This window comes from Camarhynchus parvulus, chromosome 6 (genome assembly GCF_901933205.1).
Source record: "Camarhynchus parvulus chromosome 6, STF_HiC, whole genome shotgun sequence".
Classification (NCBI taxonomy): Eukaryota; Metazoa; Chordata; class Aves; order Passeriformes; family Thraupidae; genus Camarhynchus; species Camarhynchus parvulus.
In genome coordinates this window covers 32169677-32189169 of record NC_044576.1, presented here as the reverse complement: position 1 = coordinate 32189169, position 19493 = coordinate 32169677, and the positions used below count along the sequence as shown (strand labels likewise).

The following is a 19493-nucleotide window of genomic DNA, read 5'->3' as shown; positions in this document are numbered from 1 at the left end:
CAGAGGTGGCTGCTGGTTGGGGAAAGCATCCCTGACTTACCAAGTGGATTACTGGGCAAAATTGATTTTACTTGGTACATTCATATGCTGAAAAGCAACATAATAGCGTCTGCTTTGCTGTCACGGCAGTGAGGGGGAAGTGCCCCAACATGTGCTGGAGACCCTACACGAGTCTGAGAGGCAACTGGACCATATCCATCACCAGTGTAATTCTGACAGCATCGTTTTGGCTGACTGAGCAGGACCTGCAGAAATGCCTTAGGTGTACGTGCTGATGTATATTTTGTGGCTGTCTCTACTTAAGTGCTGTACATTCCCTGTGAGCTATGAGAGCAGAGACCTTCCCCGTGCTCCTTGCAGCTTCTTCAGTTGATATATGGTGTTTTCCTTCCTTTTTGTCAAAGTGTCCTCTGTCCCAGAGATAATGCAATTGCTATTCAGTGCCGTGCAAATACTCTTTTGTATTTGTATCTCTTTTCTATTTAATTACACTGTATAAATGTCCTCAGTAAATTTGATAAGTTGGGTGAAGGATATTGATTTTCAAGTCTCTCTTGTGCTGGGCTGCTTGTAGTAGCAGCAGCCGTTCCCTGGGCCTGTTTCCTGAGGAGGTTTTGAAGGTTCAGTGTTTGAGTAGCTATGGATAACAAAGGAATTTCTTTCTCTACACTCACATTTGATCTGCTGATTGCAGGGTTTAAGGCCAGAGAGAAAACATTGTGTAGGGTGCTTTGTGTTTTAAAGCCTTAGACTCACATCTTCTGCACAAGCAGGTGGGAGGGGAAACCAAGAATAGAGCCATTGCCTTCATTCCTGTAAATAAAGCTATGAGCTCTGGGATGAAATGAGAAAGGGATGCTCCCAGGGTTGGATGAGGTCCTGGGGAGCAGTGGGAGGACCCTGGAAGTGTTCAAAGGCAAGTTGGACGGGGTTTGGAGCAAGCTGGTCTAGTGGAAGGGGTTTGGAGCTATCCAGTGTGTAAGGTCCCTTCCAAGCCAAACTGTTCTGTGATTCCATGATTCTGGGACTTGCAGCTGGGCAGGGCCCCCCTCACCCCTCCGTCACCCCGTGGCTGACAACAGGGCAGGAGGGGAAGGAGGGACCAGTGAGTGTGCAGGGAGGCAGAGAGGAGGGGAGGGAATTTACAGGGCTAAAAGGGGAGGACCAATGGTCTATTTTTAACTGCAGTTTTGAATGTGAAGTGTCACCAATGTTAAAAAAAGCTCCTGGTAAGTGGTGGGGAAGATGCAGGCGATAGTGCAAAGCCAGCTGCAGCTTTTTGAACTGTTCGCTGATGTTTGTGAGGAGGCTGCAAGCACTTGATTCATGGTGATGTCTTCATTTTCCTTTCCTCAGTGCCAGGTCTCCCTCTGCCAGTGACTTTCTTTAAACAGTACTTAGTTCTCAGCCTCGTAAGGTTATTTTTATTCTTTAAGAAGCAAAGAAGAGAGAAATACAGATATTTGTGCACTTTCCTTTTCCACCTGCTTTCGTCGCATTCTCTTGGAACATAATTTTTTTTTCTTTTTTTTTTAATGCTGAAAATTGGACGCTGATTTTTTTCTGGCTAATTTCCATGTATTTCTCAGACAGGATTTTTAGCCTTGATCTATAATGCAGGCCTGTGGCTGTTCTTGCTAAAAGTTTGATCCCACCAGAGCTTTCATTATAAATCCTTATTTTCAGTAGCAAATTGCTGTCTGCAAATGCCACCTCTCGGAGGTTTGGGTGCGTATGGGGGCACTGTAGGTAGGTAGGCCGGGTCCTGCACCTCTCTGCCACCCTCCCCAGCTTCTCCAGGATTTGGGAACGTGAGGTTTGGGCGTGTTTGCTGCTGGCTGCTGTGAGGCAGGAGGCTGGAGCCATGGCTGTCACGCCAGTGATCCGTGGGATAATGCATCCCCAAGTCGTGGCCGTTTCTGTCTATTGTGTCACCGATCCGTGCATTAAAGGGACCCCGAGTAGGTGTTGCTACAATAAACCCTAACAGCTCTATAGGAGCCGTCACAGTTCATTGCATCAATAATCTGTGTATTAAGGAGTCCTGAGCAGGCCTGGGCACACAATGGACCGTTACGGCTCCAGATGAGCCTGTCTGAATTTAGGTCAGTAACCTGAGTGTTGTTAAATCCCAAAATTGCCCTGCTACAGAGAGCTGGCAAGGCTTGGAATAAAGATGATGCAAATCTGGTGGTTGCAGAGGGTACTCTTGGCCAAAGGTTGGTAGTGGGAGAAATATTTCGTCTTATTTATTGCTGTTATCGAAACCTGTCTCTGTTCATGTTGCTCCCTCCTTCCCTCTCCTTAGGCTTGGTGTGAGTGATGCTGGAAGCAGCAGGGAGAGACAGGGATGGAGGGATGGAAGGGCCAGGAGGAGGCAGCATTCCATAGTTGAGCCATCCCAGAGCCATCCCACATCCCAACAGGCTCTTTCCAATGGGACTTCATGGAAATACTCACACATTTCCATCCTGCCTGTGCCTGTGCCTGACCCCGTGGAGCTCAGTATTGTCTGGAGCATGGCAGATCTCTGGGGCCTCCCCAGACCCTTGATTACTCCAAAAGCCACCCTCCATCCTCATTGCCGACCCATTTCATGATCCAAGCCCTCCTTGGTGCTTGATGCCCCAACACCTGGCTGGGCTCTTCTCCTCTCTGCCGTTCTTTGCATCCTGCCCCTTCCTTCCTTTCTCATTTCCCTCAGACAAGGCCCTTTTGTGGGTAGGTGGAGGGAGAGGAATGCCTCCAGCGCCGGCCGGAGAGCCCGGTTCTCATTGTGGGTGTACGCCTGAATGGAGACGTAGCCTTGAACTCTTGAACTCTCTTTTTTTTTTTTTGTCGAGTAAAGCTGCTGTGTGCTGAAAACAAACAGGACTCACTCCGGTGGAAAGAGATTGTATAGTGGGAACAGGTCTCAGACCATGAGAAAGGGGTTTTTCCATGTTTCCATTCTGAGAGTTTCCATTTGAGATTTTGCCAGCAGTTGGGCAGCAGAAGATGAATTAGCTGAGCTGTTAAAGGTATTACACGTGTTTCCCCCTTCCGAGACTTGTTAGAACATATTTTCTTCAGTGATAGTAATAAGTGTTACAAACAAACCACAGTTTTCCCCTTTGAATATTCCTTTACACAGAGCATCGTCTACATAAAAAAAATGAGTACGTTAAGCAACATGAATAGCTTCAGGCTATTTTATTTCATGTTGCTAAATAAGTCAATGCAGATGAGTGCTTTTTATGTAAGAGTGGCTTGTAAATATAAGTGCTAAGATAAGGGCAAACTATAACTCCAAAGATTTCCTGGAGACAGAAGAGTGTCACTGCTGCCTTTCACTATTCCCAGTCCAGGCAGAGATCCCAGGACAAAGATTCAAAGTGATTGAGTTTGTGCCATGTGTGGGGGAGTTCATTGTGCTGAAGGAAAGCTGAGTCTCCTGGTTTGCTGGGGCAGGAGGGGCTTCATCTTTGCTCTTCCTCTGGGGGAATGGTAGAATATCCTGCAGGGCTGAAGGTTCCTTCTCTGGGCCTCAACTGGGATTTGAAGAAGTGGGCTGGTGTGATCTTTTCTCAGCATGTGCGGGTGTCCATGTAATATTTAATTGTCTGGTCCTGATTGTGGAAGAATTAAGAAATTAGGAGTGAAGGCTAGAATTCCAGACTTGGAGACACTCCAGTTGTGTCCTGTCCATCTGTAGGGCTGGGATGTGGGTGCCGTCGTGTCCTTGTCAGGTAATGCAATGCAGCAGCACCTGGTTACAACTCAGGACACTGAGTATGCCATGGCTGTGCCTGCAAGGATGTCCTCATCCTTATTTTATTATTTCTTTTAATTAGGAGTAGTGATACAGAGCCATGGACTTGAAAGAGTCTCAGAGAGAAGTGGTCCTGGTTGTAGTCTTGGTACTTTGGCTTCTGCTCCCAAGGGAATATGCTGATCCTGGGGTGGTTCAGATTTTTATTGCTGCTCTTGCTGTTTTCAACTTTCTGCTGAGGAGGAATTGAGGAGTAACTTGTGAGTATTGCAGGAGTGTTTGCTACGCGCAGATGTTCAGTCACATCCTGCAAGGCTGGAGCTCCAGGTGCTGCTGTGGTGCCTCTGCAAACCCTGAGATCACAGAGGAAGATGGGCTTGGGGGATCAGCAGCATAGAGTCATGGGGATGGGAGAAACACAGGGATTCACAGGGGCATGTGATGTGTGTGGCAGGAGGGGGTGCAGAGGTTGGCTCTTGGTACATGTGGCTCTTGGCCCCATGGAGATTTTGGTATGCAGCTCATACTCAGGAAGTTGGGCCACCCTGATTACAAACATACGTATATCTGGAGATGTATAGTGAGATATCTGCCTCTTCCCTAATTTGATTTGCATTTATATGGGGAGAGGAAAACCACTGGAGCAGGGGAGTGGGTGGCTTTGTGTGGTTCCCTAGCCAGCGGAAGCTGAAAGCAATTTACAGTTCACATTTAGCAGTATTAGTAGTCACCAGAAGGAGACATCTGAAGGTAAGTGGCCATGTCCTGCCTCTTGGCACTGAGCAAGCTGGATTTGCCTTTGTTCAGCTCCAGAGATAGATGAGCTCTCCCATCTAGCTCCAGTGATGGGTAATGATGCCATGGCACAGTTTGCAGTTGTTCTCAGTTAATCATGTTCACAATTTAAAACATAAAGTGCTATTTGTCAGAGGGAAAAGGATGAAGTTTGCTGTGTTATAGCTGGGGGGGCAAGAAGTGAACTGAACAAAACCAAACCTTGGAAGCAACAATAGCTGCACACCAAAGGGTTTATTTAGGAAGGACTTTTTTCATAGCTGTTTCATCTTATTTTCTTCTTGTCCTTGCTCTTGTTTGCTCATCTATATGCAGCATATGGAAAGGTTGAAAAGTGGCAATTACTAAATGAGAGTCGACAGAAACTGTTCTCCAGCAGCTCCAGATGGGGTTAGTGATGCTGTTCCCAAGCTGCCAGCGCTTCACTCCGCAGTATAAAATGCCCTCTAATGGACAAGTAACTGCATAACTCATCCAACAAACCAGCAAATACTCATTTTTCTCAGGATTTCTAATGTGCTGTGCTGCTTTTGGTACAGGAGCAATTAATGGCTTGAGTAGAGGAGAGCTTTTGCTTATCCAGATGTGCAAACAGTGAAGGTTCGCCTTTCTCCAGCGTTGATCTTTGTGATTAGTGCAAGTCAAAAATTTCTAATTTAAGGAATTTTGGTAAAACGTAGAATGAGATTTTATTTTCCAGTATGGCAGGGATCCCTGGAGAATGTAAAATTATTTATGTATCTTCTCCTCTTGTTTCATTTGAAAACTTAAGGGTAGTTTTCCAGCCCTTTACGTACTTCAGCAAGATCGGTGTGCATGTTATCAGCATCAGATACTTAGAAAAACAAGATAAGAGAGGTTGAAGGAGGCCCATGATTAATGAGCAAATAGATTAGGCACTCTCAAAGCTAAGTGGATAATTGGGGTTCAGCTCCTGGTTATTGTTTTGCCCACCACCAGCCTCTGAAGGCTGATGGTGCAGGGTAGGCAGAGCATCGACCCGCTTCACTTCTGGTGCCAGAAAGAGAGATGACAGTTATTTTCTTTAAAGCAATTTTCTTGCTGTCTGTTGGGGTTGGTTGTTTGTATTTCAGCTTTAGGAATGAAAGGAGTGCCAGTTCTGGTATTTCCTCGTTTTGCTTGAAAGCTCACAGAGGATCTGTGGAGGGCTGTTACTACTTGACAAGGGAGCATTGTCTGGATCTTCTTTTCTCAAAGTCAAGAGCAAATCGCTAATGTTGAAAATTGAAATAGGTAAAAGAATTTGAAAATAAAAGGGATGTCTCACTCCCCTCTTTTCTGTACCATGGCTATTGAGGCAACTTCAATACTGTCATTTCAATTGATCTTCATAATATCTGTCTGGCTGCTGAGAACCCAGTCTGGAGAGGAATTTGTAGCCTGACACGCAATTCTTACAGAAACTTTTCTAAAAATCCAGTTCCAAACAAAAACCTTTCTTGTGCTTTACACATCATTAAGATGGAGAGGAAGAAAAATGCTACAAACCCATATGTCTTTTTTTCCCTTTGAAAGTCACCTGTATATAATTGTGATTCTTCTCCTCCTGAGTCAACAAGTAGCTTTGATGGAGTAGAACTGCTGAGGAATAATCACTGTGTCTTTCAGGGTCTGTGAGGGATGCAGGATCAGGCTCTCTGTGTCATCTTTGAAGCCTCATTATTTTGGCAGAGTCTGTATCTCGTTGCACAGTGTTTTAAGATGTGGTCTGCATCATTATGTAGCGTGTTTAATTTAGCAGCAGATGTGCAGGCTCATATGCCATTATGGTACATTTTGTTCACTCATATAATAGCAGGTTCCTCAAAATTGTTACCACTTCTTCAGCACAAGACTCGTACAGGGTGTTATTCACCTTTTCTGTGTGATGAGGAGTGGAAGAGTCCTTTGTGTGCACCAGCAGGTGCTCACGTGGGAGTGCTGGCTCTCCATGAACACGTTTAACCTGCTGCCTCCCTGTTTTCCCTGCATCCAGGGAGTGCACCTTCCCCAGCAGGTTTTTTGGGAAGGCATCAGGCAGGCAGTTGAAGGGTGAGGTTTTGGTTGTTAGGTTTCTGGGCTGGAAAAGAAGCTGGACAAATAATTCTTCTTCTTCCTGCCACCCCCAGCAGCATCCAGGCATTCTCACAGAGAAGCCTTAACACAGAACATCACCCAGCACTCCATGGCAGCAAAATCATAATAACTGCTAAAAACATTAAACCTAATTAATAATGGCTTTGTAGCCGGAGTCCTGCCCTCACTGTTTTGAGGGTGATGATGGTCTGGGGGGGTTGCAGACTGCTGGGAGGGTGTTGAGGTTTAATCCCAGCTGGCAGCTCAGTCCCATGCAGTCATTCACTCCCTCCCGAGGGATGGGAGAGAGAATCAGAAGCATAAGAGTGAGAAAACTCGTGGATTGTGGTAAAGGCACTTTAATAGGGAAAGCAAAAGCCCTGCATGCAAGCAAAGCAAAACAGGGAATTCACTCCCCACTTCCCATGGGCAGGCAGGTGTTCAGTCATGCCCAGGATAGCAGGGCTGCATCATGCACAGTCGTGACTTGGGAAGACAAGCACCAACACTCCAGACATCCCCCTCTTCCTTCCTCTTCCCCACTCCACATGCTGAGCATGACACCTCATGGTCTGGGATATCCCTGGGTCACCTGGGATCAGCTGTCCTGGCTGAGTCCCTTCCCAGCTCCCTGTGTCCCCCCAGCCCCCTCACTGGTAGGGCAGTACAAGAAGCAGAGGCCTTGACTTTGTGTAAGCCCTGCTCAGCAATAGCAAAAACATCCCTGGATTATGGACCCTGTTTCCAGTGCAAAGCCAAACCAGCACCCCACACCAGTTACCATGAAGAAAATTAACTCTACCCCAGCCAAACCCAAGGTGTGATTTACAGCAAGGCTAGTTGTCCCAAAAAAAAAAAGAGAAAAAAATGCCCCCTAGCATCCTATTTCACATATGATGGCTGAGTGTTTAGTGGAGGGGGAGAAGTCAAACCCTGGCCACACAGAAACTCTGTGATTCCTCTTCCCAAGTGAGTGGGTTTATATCTCTCAGGCATTATTAAAAAAAACCAAAAAAAACCACCAAAAAAACACCAACCTATTTTGGGTAATGAAATTCCGTGTTTGTTCTCACTATTTGTATAAATGTTTAATCTGGTTTTGGTTCCTACTGGGCTATTTGGTTTAATGGTGTCTTAACACTGTGAGCTTCCTGAGTTGTCTCATTGTGCTTTAAAAAACAATATCCCAAAAAACCATCCCCAGAAGGACCGTGCTGTCTGGCTGTCCGTCCCTTCCCTTCCGTGCTTCCCTCCTCCCCTGCAGTCAGGGAGGGAGAGGCAGGTGATGGGGGCTGAGCGGGGCATTGCACTGAGGGCTGGCTGCGAGGAGGGATGGCTGTGTTCTCCAAGTGCTCCTCCTGCATTGTGCCGTCTCCTTTGTCCCTTCCCTCCCCTGTCATTATCTCTGCGTGGCTCCTGCTTTCTTTTCCCTGCCTTGCCTTGCTTACACTGAGCTCTGGTTTTCCCAGCCCCTCCTGCCCTCCCCAGGCAGCTGAAGCACTGAGCAGTGGGAATGGCCAGGGCTCAGGACAGGGAGTACACAGGGATGCTGAGGCAGGGCTGGAGCAGCTCACAGCTCCGAGGGCTGCTCTTGCCTTCAAATCTCAATTCAAGTGTGATTGAGCTGTGAAAAACTGGGCCTTTACACAAAGGAGGATTCAGGGAGAGCTGCCTGTGTCATCAGCAGATACTGACTTCGACAATTCTGCTTGGGTGTTCTGCTCTGCTTCCAGCTGAGAGGAGTGACTTTCTGCAGTAATCATGAGTACAAAACCTTCCCCAGAAATCTCTCTTTTCTTGAGCGCCCAGGAAATATCCTGCAGTACCATCAAAACATTTGGACTTGTTAGAGTAAGGAATTGTACATGTGAAAACCCAGTGTAGATGTGAGGAAAGAAGGATGGAATTTGTCCTTTGCTGTTTGGAAATGGAACCTTTGGCCATTTGTGGAGCTGGTAGTTTTCTGTAGTAGAGAGACTCCACTTTGTTGCTGCTGTATTTCATAGAGGGTAGAAAATGCAGTCAGTTGGTTTGTCACAGAACAGGGTGTAGGGAACACCATCCTGCTTTCCCAAGGCTGTGCACAGACAGGGAATGTGTGAGATGTTGTGTCTGGAGCACTGGAAAGGGCACTTCTCAATCACCTGCCAGCTGCTGGGTGGTTTGGTGGCAGTGCCTGTGATGGATGCCCTAAAACAGATGTTGCCCACTGGCACAGATTGCCCAGAGAATCTAAGGATGCTCCATCCCTGGAAGTGTCTAAGGCCAGGTTGGGCAACCCAGGATAGTGGAAGGTGTCCCTGCCCGTGGCAGGGGGTGGCACTGATTCATCTTTAAGGTCTCTTCCAACCCAAACCCTTCTGTGATTGATATTTATGCTCCTGTCCTACCTTGTGTGCCATAAAAAGATGATACAAAAGAGTAAGCTGAGAAAGAGCTTAGAAGACAGGATGTACTTCATGAAATCACTTTTCTCATACTTTTATCTAATTGTGCATCTTATTTTGGAAGATCACCTTTATTTCTTTTCATTTTCCATCAAAAGTTGGGATAAAAAAAGCCCTAATACAGATTTCTCTGCTCTCATTTTCTGGCTCATGGATTGTGCTCTTTAATGGGCTGTATTTAGAAGCTATTTAAATGTGTTACATCAGGATTGAGGATTTTTCCTAAAGTGTTGTATTTAAGTAAATTCCTGCCTTAAATAAATAAATAGCTATGGGCTATCATCGTGTCCAAGGGTTTTCAAGAAAATTTACATTTTGAAAGACGCTGTTGGAGGCTAACACAGGCCATGCAATTACTATATGTAAATCACTTTGCTTGTTTCCTAATCTTGCTGAGGATGAAGTACAATTTTTGTGCGTGTGCCTCTTCCTCTCAAATTTCCTTAGACAATGAGGTTTTCTTGTCTTTTAATTGCTGACCATGATTTTTGTTCTGCCAGGTCTGATTGTGTTTATTTTATGGTGGGGGACATTTAGCCCTGGGATTGTTTTGAGATTGGGGTGGCTGTAGAATCCATTGGGGATAGATTGAAGTTGGGTGCACAGCTAATTGCATCTTCCATCCCACAAATGGAAGAACTGCTTTCTTAATTACAGCCTCATGCAAAGGCTGAGGAATATCCTCTTGTTTCTGTGCCCCAAACATCTGCTTTTCTCCATTTTATCCATCCCTGCCAAATCTGCTCAGCAGCTCCTGCCACATTTTCAATAAGTCTTCTGAGCTGGGCTTTTATTGCTGGTTGGTACCACCAAGGACACCTGTCAGACAAAGATGGGGCAGTTCATGTCATTAGGAAGGAGCTCATTCATGGGCATTACATTAAGCTGTGCGGGACTCTGATGAGCAGTAATTTCTCTGATTGTTATTAGTTTCTTTTGTAGGAAGTTTTCCTCCAGGGAGTAATGCAGGGAATTGAGATGGCTGGGGGGAAAAAAAAACTTTAATGGACGCCATCGTCCATCAGAAAATGCGCTCTGTCAGAATTAAGTACACTTTGCAAATTGGTTTTGTTTGGGGAAGTAAAGGGGGAAGGAGTTGCAGCCCCAACATAATGAACCATTTGAGTGTTTTCAGAACAAAATGGAAACTTTCTCTTCTGATGTGATTTTTGTTTTCATAACCTGGTATTTCTCCCTGAAAGTGGAATGGGATGTAATAGAGGTAAAAAATCATGTGTGTGCCTGTAAATGTTGATCATGGAAATGCCACTAGCAACTTGGGCTTTAGCTACACTAACAGTTTACTTTTTGTTGCATGAAATATTTTGACTGTACCAAGCTTCTGCCTCCGGAATGGAAGTTTTCTGCATCTTCTAGAATGTTGCATTAATTTTTAATATGAGTGGGAATCGTGCTCTTTAGCATCCCTATGTTTTAAAAAAATCAATTAATTATTGCTATAAATCTCAGTGATTATGCTGCAGTTGTGCTGCTGGGAAATTGGCCATTAACTACCAGGAAATCGCCGATCATCCTTAGTTGGAATTCAGCTGTACCGACACGAGGCTTTTCCTTTTGGAAATTAACTATCAATGTGATGCATAATTGATAACCATTTATAATAATAACAATAATCTCCATGAAATTGGCATCCCAGAGTGCAGCAGCTTTGTTAGAGCCTTTACCCCTCTCATCCTCAGCCTACTGGTTAACTGGGTTTTCTGGGAAGTTATTGGAGTGTTTTTCGGAGAGCCAGTGCTGGTGCAGGAGAATAAAAGGCAAAGTAGAAATGCCTGACTGGGATATGTGAACCTGCCAGGGTGTTCCAGAGGATGGGTTAAGTGTTGCTATTGCTTCTCTACACGAGGGGAAGCAAAACTCCAGGTTACAAACACTGCCCAAGGTCAACTTCTGGATTTTCTGGGGTGGTGTCTTCTCTTCTGTCCTGCATTTCATGAACCAGACGGTTTTTTTGGTTTGTCACAAAAATTTTGTTTGCAAATGCTGCGGTGCGAAAATTCACCTGCTGGAGAGGAGCTGTTTGGGGGTCAGTTTGAATGAATGGTGCCAAGTTTGTGGTTACTGCTGGCTTTTCAGAATTTTTTTCAATTTCTTTAAACCACTCTACTGTATGTAGGCGGAGAGGTTGGGACTTTACAGGGTGATACAGATGGCCACTCAGGAGAGGGTTTCTTGCTGTACTTGCACTCATTTCTAACTTCCTCTTCCCCTCCTCTCCATGCAAAGCTTCTGAAAATGTGGTGCTGCTTTGCTTTGCCTCTAGAAATCACAGATTTCCTAATTCTGTTCTTTTGGCGCCTTGCAGTGAGTGGTGGATGGCTTTGGGGGGGGGGGTGCAAAGGCCTTTTTCTTGAGCAGGATCCCTCCTTGGGAATGTTTGTAGCTGTTACCAGGGTCATCTGTCTTCACCTTAAAATACAAAAGAGGATTTTTGAATCAGCAGTCGCATAAAATATTAGCGCGTGTTATGTTGGATTGTTGGAATTCGGTTGTCAGCATGAGGTCTCTTCTTCCATGTCTTCATTCGTGTGGAACTTGATTTGAAAAACTCCCACATGGGTTTTACATCAAAAAAATCAAACCTGGTAGAAGTACCTCAACAGCACATTCAGAGGCTGCAGCTGAGTCAGGTCAGTGTTCAGGGATTAAACAAACCTTTGGCTCTCTGTAGGAGCAAAACGTGTCAGACCTCAGAGTATCCATTAAGGGTGTTCCTCTGTGCCACCAAAATGCAGAAAACCTTTAGCTGCTGTCTCTTTGGAGAACATTTCTTGTCAATCAGCCACACACGTGGCTGCATGGATCATTTTATCTCCCTGGCATTGAAAATGTGTGCGCTAGAAACAGCACCCAAAGTTTAAGGCTGGCCCTTCAAGTATGAGGGCAAGGACAGGCTGTGGTGACAGCTGGAATATACATCAAGGTCTTCTTGTAAATTCAAGGTCCATTGATGACTTTTACAGGGCAAGGTTTAAACATGAAAGTGTTTTGTGTATGAGAGTACTGGCAGAGCAAGAACTACTTCCCCTGTTTTATATACTCTCTAAGAATCTTTCAGCATCTGTGAGGCTACAAAATAACCTCATGGATTTTATCCACTAGGAATAGATTTTTTCGGTCAGAAATAAAACTGGGAAGCCCATGCAGTGCTTTGGCAGTGCTTGTGTGCACGGCTGGTTTTCTGAATCTCAGGGAGGATAAAGAGACTGAGTTGGGGTGCCAGATGTGTGACTTGTGGGGTGCAAGCTCAGAGCTGTCCTTTCCAAAACCTGCTCTGCTGTTGGCACAGGCAGATCTCACCTGGTGTGCTGGAAATCTGGCACTGGTTTGGGCTGGAAGGGGCCTTAAAGCCCATTTGTTCCATCCCCTGCTGAGGGCAGGGACACCCTCCACTATCCCAGGTTTTGAGCCCCATCCACCCTGGCCTTGAGCACTTCCAGGGATGGGAAGTGAACAAACCTTGTGAATCCTCTCCTTTCTCTGCAGATCCACAGTGGCGGTATGCACGCCGATTCCTGTGAGTTCTCCTAAGCTCCCGGGGGACTGCTGTGCTTTTTGAGTCAGAAAGTTGCTAAATCCCATCAAGAATGGCACTTGTGGATAAACACAAAGTCAAGCGGCAGCGACTGGACAGAATTTGTGAAGGTAAGAGTGTGCTTTCATTTTTCTGATAGATTATTAGGGTAGGATATCTAATTTTTCCTTGTTTCTTTCAGTACTTAGGCATAAAGAGATCCAAATCCAGGGCTGGATTCTCTGTCCCCTCTATAGGCTCAAGATACATTCACACTGCTCTGGTTACTCCCTTGGAAGTCATGTGTAGTCCTGTGAATAAGATTTTTGTTTAATTACCAGGTCACCTCTTCTTATCCTAATTTCTACTAAAACAATTTGGTCGGTCCCAATTTAAAACATATTTACTGTCATCCTGTAAGAAAAGGATAGAAGATGTAGGAGTTGTTCTTACAGTGTTGAGCACATTGTTTTGTAGCAGCTTTTATTTGGTCAGTGTGTGGGAGTCAGGCAGGTTTGCTGCAATTCTTCATTCATGGTGTGTTACAGTGTCTCAGTGCAGGTGACTTTTACCTTCTAGAGTAATTTTCCAGCAGAAAAAGTTTTTAGGAAACATTTTCTATTGCATCTCACATGATGTTAAGTTACTTATGACAAAAATCAAGCAATGGCAAACAAGCTCTGACTTTTTGGTTTACACTCCAATAATTCTCCAGCTCTCATGCAAGTTCTGCCATCAGTAACAAGTACAGAGCAGAGTGTTATTTTAGGAGGAATATCTCACATCTCTTCAGGAGTTCCAGTGTTCAGCTGCTCTTAAGGAGATGGATAGTGGCCTGCAGGGTAACAATTTGCAGTACTACTTAAATGCCAGTGAGGTGAAATAAGGTTTGGTGGTGGAAGAAAGCACAGAGTTCACAAGGGAGTTGTGCTGCACCTATTTGAGCAAAGTATGTGGGGCTTTGTGGGGTTCCAGTGTGAAACACTGATAAGTAGGACAAGAGCAGATTTTGCCTTGACTTTTCTGTGTTATATATTGCTTACTCTACACTGCTGCTGTTTTAAACTCATCATAAGTTACTTATCTCTTTTAACTTTGCTCTGTTAATTTTGGAAAGGGGGAAACAAAGCAGAGGAGAGGAGTTAGGAGGGTATGCTGCATATCCAGGGTATGCTGCAGTGTGGAGTTGCCTCTTTCTCCTACTGAATGTCATAAACGCTCAGGTGTAGCACACTATCTCATCTTCAAAACTTACTTTGAACTTGACTTAAAAGAGTTCTATCAGCTGAGCCTGGATTTTCAAAAGCTGCCTTTCTGGTTTGATGTTTACCATCAGATCTAGTTGCTGAGTGTACAAGAAATTCAAAAGGATCGTACGACAAACCTGCTAACGGAGCTTTAGATGTGATTGAAGTTTAGATTATTTTTTCTCTGATATATGAGCTTTTTTTTCCTTCTTTCTTGGTCAAAAGATATTATTTTCTAATCTGTAAATGTGCAGGAGACATAACTTTTTAAAGTATACTTTGTCATTTGCCACTGGGTTTGTAATTTGATGGAAATGATGGGAGACTCTGCTGTGTTGTATTTGGAAGCAACAGACAAGGGCTGAGTGTGAGAAGCATTGTAAAACTTACCTTGAGAAATGCAAAAAGCTTTGGATTTGCCAAAATACTAGATTTGTAGGACAGCTGAATACTCTACTGGCCTCTTTGATGGCTATTTTTACTATAGGCTCCTAATCTTGGATTATAGCATAGAAAAGCACTGAAAGGGGCCATCCCAGCTGCTGTAAAAACACACTTTGAAAAAAAAATGATCATTTTTCTGGAAAGGTATATTGAATAATCAGTGAAAGATGATGAGAAATTAGGGAACTAGTTCAGCAGATAGAGGAGTCTTTGCAAACAGAATTGTGTTCAGTGAGAAGAATCTATTGCTCCATCAAGCTTAGGGCAATGTGGTCCAAAATAGCTGCTTTTAACGATTTCCTGTTCTGTGGAAGCACTTAAGAGGCTTTTCCCTTTAAATGTGAATGGCATACAAAGCTGCATTTACCTGATGAAAGACTAAATGTCTGGCAGCACAGAGGTGGATTTCTGTGCTTTTCCTGAAGTTGCATATACCATCCCTTTTACTATTCCCCACACAAAGCCTTGCAGAGTTTGCTGGGAGTGGACTTCATTCCATGCAGCAGGATGGTGGCAGGTCTGGAGGTGAAATATCCTCGGGCTACATGTTGTAATCACTGTCCAAACTGCCAGACAGATTCTTCTTCTTCCTGCAGGCTTGCTGAAACCATAACCCGACACATGTTGAGGGAAATGCCTTACAAACTGTCGGGGCATTAAAAGAGTTTATTAAGGAGTTGCAGTGTTTGTATTACTCTGTTAAATGTACATCTGGCGTGGAAACATAACCCAAGCCATACAAGGAGGTGGTATAGTTTAAAAAGCCAGTCCACAGCCTTTACAGGCAGGTTTATGAGTATTCCAAAGAGAGGAGCTGTGCAGTCTCAGTTCATGGCTCAGCTTCACCAGCTCCTCTGGTTTTGTTTTTTTAAATATTTATTTATGACATCTTTGTGTGACAGTATTACTTTTTGCTCTGAGCAGGCTGGTTTGAACATGTGAGCTTTTTGACCAGGTCACAGATTTTGATCTGTGGAGGAATATGGGTGGGATAAAAGTCCAGACTTGGGGGAATAAAGGAATTTCAGGGCAGCAGCCTGCAGCAAAGACACTTTGAATAGTCTGTCAGCAATTAAGTGGGTTGGTGATGCCCATCCAAATGAAGTTGGACTGTGCTCACAGTGGTCTTGGCTTACCCATTTCTTTCTCTTCTGCTTGTCCCAGAGACTTTGGGTGCCTCTTCTGTAATTGGATCCATATGGGTGGTGGGATGGACCCATTGAATGGCTGGGGCTTTTGCAAATAATATATGCAGAGTGGTTTACATAATTCCTGTTTGTGGAATTGTGTCTTATTCCATAGTGGGTCAAAGTATGCTTTAGAGGTGGAGCCGCTGGTGCTGTGAGGAGTCAGACTTGTCCAGCAGCCCTTCTTTTGGGTCCTGTTCCCATGAGCTGGTGATTTTGCCACATTTAACATTTGTTTGAGCTGAAATTTTCTTTCCATGATGGGTTTTTACCTCAGGGTGAATGTAAAAAAAATAAGGAGTTCCAGTAAAAACTGTGGAGCCGTGTTGGGGTGGGAGATGGAGAGGGAGGGATGTTGGCTTTGCTCTGTGTGAAACAAAGCTGAGGCACAGTCCTGCAGCCATGGATGTGGAGCTGCCAGACCTGCCTGCTCTGCCTGGGATAAAAAGGGCCTGAATTTTGCAGCCAGGTTGCTGTGTGTAGGAGCGGGCTCCTTCCCAAACCTGCAGTTTCCAGCCTTTCAGAGAAATGGCAGCAGAAGCTCTCAGGGCAGAAGCTCACCCATGTTTCATTTAGGAAACAACAACAAAGAGATAAGATGTAATTTTTCTTTGCTACCTGTGGCAGAACAGGGTGTCTGACAGTGCCCCCAAGAAACCCCACACGCAGAAGACCACGGCACTCCTGGTGCATGGCATCCATCCCTCCCATGGGACTCCACTGCTCACACACAGCATTCTTGGGCAAGGAAATAGCTTGCAGCATCATTTTTGCTGCTTGCTCAGCTGATCTTTATCCTGTGCTTCTGTCAATGTGGTTAAACAAATATTAAACAGCACCAGGAGGTAAGCAGGGAGTGAGAGCAGCCCATGCACAGCTGCTGGTTGTGTCTCTGGGAGCAGGCAGGGGAGAAGGTGCTCTGGCACTGTGTCATTTCCTTTTTGAGTGTCGAAAGGCAGCAGTGGTGGCACATCCTGGATGCAGGATGGCAGCATCTTGTCTGTGAGTAGAACATGGGTTTCCCAACACCCCTGGATGATGATCCCAAGTGCTGCCTCTGCCCCAGACCCCTGCAGCTCTGCTAGCCTGTCTTCAACACCAGTGCCATGGAATGGGAAAGCCTGGCTTTAGACGTCAGAGTTTGCACTAACATATATGAGTCAGTTCAGCCTTCAACACATGCCCCAAAAGTGGCAGCCCTGAGATGAGCAAGAAGCAAAGTGAAAAAAATAATAGCAAGGCTAAGCAAAGCCAGACATTTTCTGACAGTTTTTGCTCCAGGATTTGCCATTATCCAGTGGGAAATCATGTCCTTACGTGTCAGTTTGTGCCACCAAAGTTGTCTGTACTCTGCAAAATAGAGCTGTTTGCAGGGCAGACAAGCCATCCATATTCTTTGTTTTCTTTCAGATCCTTTGATATGTCTGATGGCTGATAAATGCCAGCACAGTCACATAATACTTTTCAGTGCTTAATGCGCAAGTCTCAGGCTTTTTGACTTACTGCCTTACATTCTGAGTGGCACCCTGGCATCCTCTTCAGCTGAGGCTTCTGTGGTGATACTTCCTGTGGGAATTGCTCATGGATTTACCTTCCAGCCACTGTAGTATCTGTGTGTGGCCGTGACTCTCCTCAAATCCTTGTTTCCCTGTGGGAATGTGACCCCACCATGGTTACTGAAGCCTCTTGGGTGGGTCTGAGTCCTTGATGCAATGATTTGTGTTGCAAACCTTGAATAGGCACCTTTCCATGACACACTGTCCAGCTGGGATCATGGAATTATAGGGTGGGTGAAGGGGCTGCCCAGGGAGGTTAGGAGTCCCCATCCTGGGGATTGGTCACAGCTTGGATTTATGGTCTCAGAGGTCTTTTCCAACCTCAGTGATGCTATGAAGTGGAAGAGGGAATTGTAGGAATTGATGTTTTCAACATCACTGAAGTTATCTCTGCTGTGGCTGCATTAGGCTGGTTAATTCATCTCAAGGGTGGACAGAAATTTTGAACTCCACTCTTCCCCCTGTGGCAGAAGTTAGTGCAGACCGTGTCCAGTGATATTTGAATAAATATACTGTGTAATGGTGGGTACTCTGATACCTACCTGGGTACTTTTTACCTCTTTATTTCAGCTTATCCTCCACAGAAGTGGACTTAATCACTATGTCAGTTATTGCTTATTGTGCACTTTCTTGTTGTTAAAAAAAAAACCACACTAATCCCCAACAAAAGTGCCCCTGAAGACCTGTGATATTTCTGGCTTTTCAGGAGTATTTGAACAATGTGTCCCTGAGGTCTGGGCTCACACACCACTAACAGCAGACTGTGGAATAGGCTCTCATTCAATAGCCACAGTCCACTCATGATAAAAAATTGAGGAACCTTGCTCCTGGAGCCAAAAGGGAAAATACACATTAAAACCACAGCTCTGGAAAGTGGCTGCCTCCAATTCTTGCTGCTTTGTATAATGTAGCAGTAGCCAAAATGAGAGCATTTGGTATTTGGGTGGAGAAATTTTCTTCCATTCTTGCAAATTTGCACACCGAGTAGCATCTGATAATACTTATTTTTACTGCTTAGAAATGGAATCTTATTATCTCAGGAAATCCTTATCACCGCTAGGCATTTGATGAGAAACAATGAGTTAAAGATTATATCAAACACAGAAGAAACTGCTTGTCCTGAGTAAAAGTGACTTATTTAGAATAAATGTAGACCTTTTTTATCTAGTGGATTTGAGTTTCTTTGTTCCATGAATATAAAACACAGTACAAGGATTTCCCCCCCACAATAAAGCTTTTTATACTTTTTTTTACGTTTCCACCTCAAAGCACATAAACTATCAGGCTTTTAAGGAAGGGTTGCTTACCACATTTAGCCTAGAGAAAAAGCAGTATTAGCTTGTCAGATCTTCTGCCACTGCACCCTGTGCTGATTTATGCACACTGAAGATCTGTCTGGCTGCTCCTGATGTTTTGCTTTTCCAAAATTAAGTCTTTGGCTTTTATGAAGGTTTCAGAAAATCATTTCAAATTCATACAAAAGCTGGATTTTACACCTCTTTTTCCCTGTGAAAAGTAATGTTCTTAATTATCTCTTCTCTTTTAGAAGCATGGCATATTTGGGAATTACTTGTCATTAATAGTTTTTGTTAAAATTTTAAGAATTTTTTAACAATCAGACAGTATCCTGTGGATGAAGAAAGTTCAAGCAACCTCAGTGGGTTTACAGATATTATTCAAGCTTATTGACCTTATTCCATGGTTTTCAACCCTTTTGCTGTGCTGAATCAAGAACTCTGTGTGCTTGTATGAGTCCTTTTTGTGCTTTGGGATGGAGCTCGTATCCGGGGGTGTGCTGTTGTCCTTGCATGGATGCACAGGCTGCTCCAGTGGCTTCCAGTCCTGTGTGGATGTTTTTCCTGCACATGCCCTCCCGTGATGTTCCGTGGTGGGGGAATGTGCATGACAAGATGTAGGACTCCAGCCAGATCCAAGGCCAGCCTGACAAAATGCCCCAGGCATCCAGGCAAGAGTGAGACACATTTAGATAAGGTTACAGACAAAAATTCCATTAATTTGGTGTGCATCATAGTGGATGTGTGGCTCTAGCTGTTGGAGGAGGGGGAGCTCCCATTTCCCCGGACTTGAGAGCTGGATGCACCAAAATAGGAAACAATATTTCTCTTGTGTTCTCCTTGTGTTTAAACCCACACTGATGGGAACTTAACACATGTCTCACTCTTAATTCTGCCTTGTATTTTTCCATTTTCCCCAGCCTCCAGACAAGGTTCCATGTAACGCGCTTTACGACTTCATGTCATTAATTAAGAAACAATTACAGCTGATGACTTCAATACCATCAACCTAATTTCCATCCTTACCACATTTCCCGTTTAAATTAACTGGTTTAGGGATTAACATGTTGTCATCCTATCTGTTTTTTTTTTTTTTTTCCTCCTTACTCTAAATCCTACTCCTGCATTTAAAGATTACTCAGAAAAATGATAATATTCCC

General features: G+C 44.5%; 1 protein-coding gene across 1 annotated transcript in view; it reads left to right on the top strand.

Annotated features, from left to right (window-relative positions):
- The window catches only part of CTBP2 (C-terminal binding protein 2), a 132814-nt gene that overhangs the window by 65184 nt on the left and 48137 nt on the right, over nucleotides 1-19493 (top strand). Inside the window, exon 2 of the mRNA XM_030951585.1 lies at nucleotides 12577-12735. Within this exon, the coding sequence (XP_030807445.1) occupies nucleotides 12678-12735 (58 nt within the window). The 5' untranslated portion in view covers nucleotides 12577-12677. The remainder of the gene's footprint in view (nucleotides 1-12576; nucleotides 12736-19493) is intronic.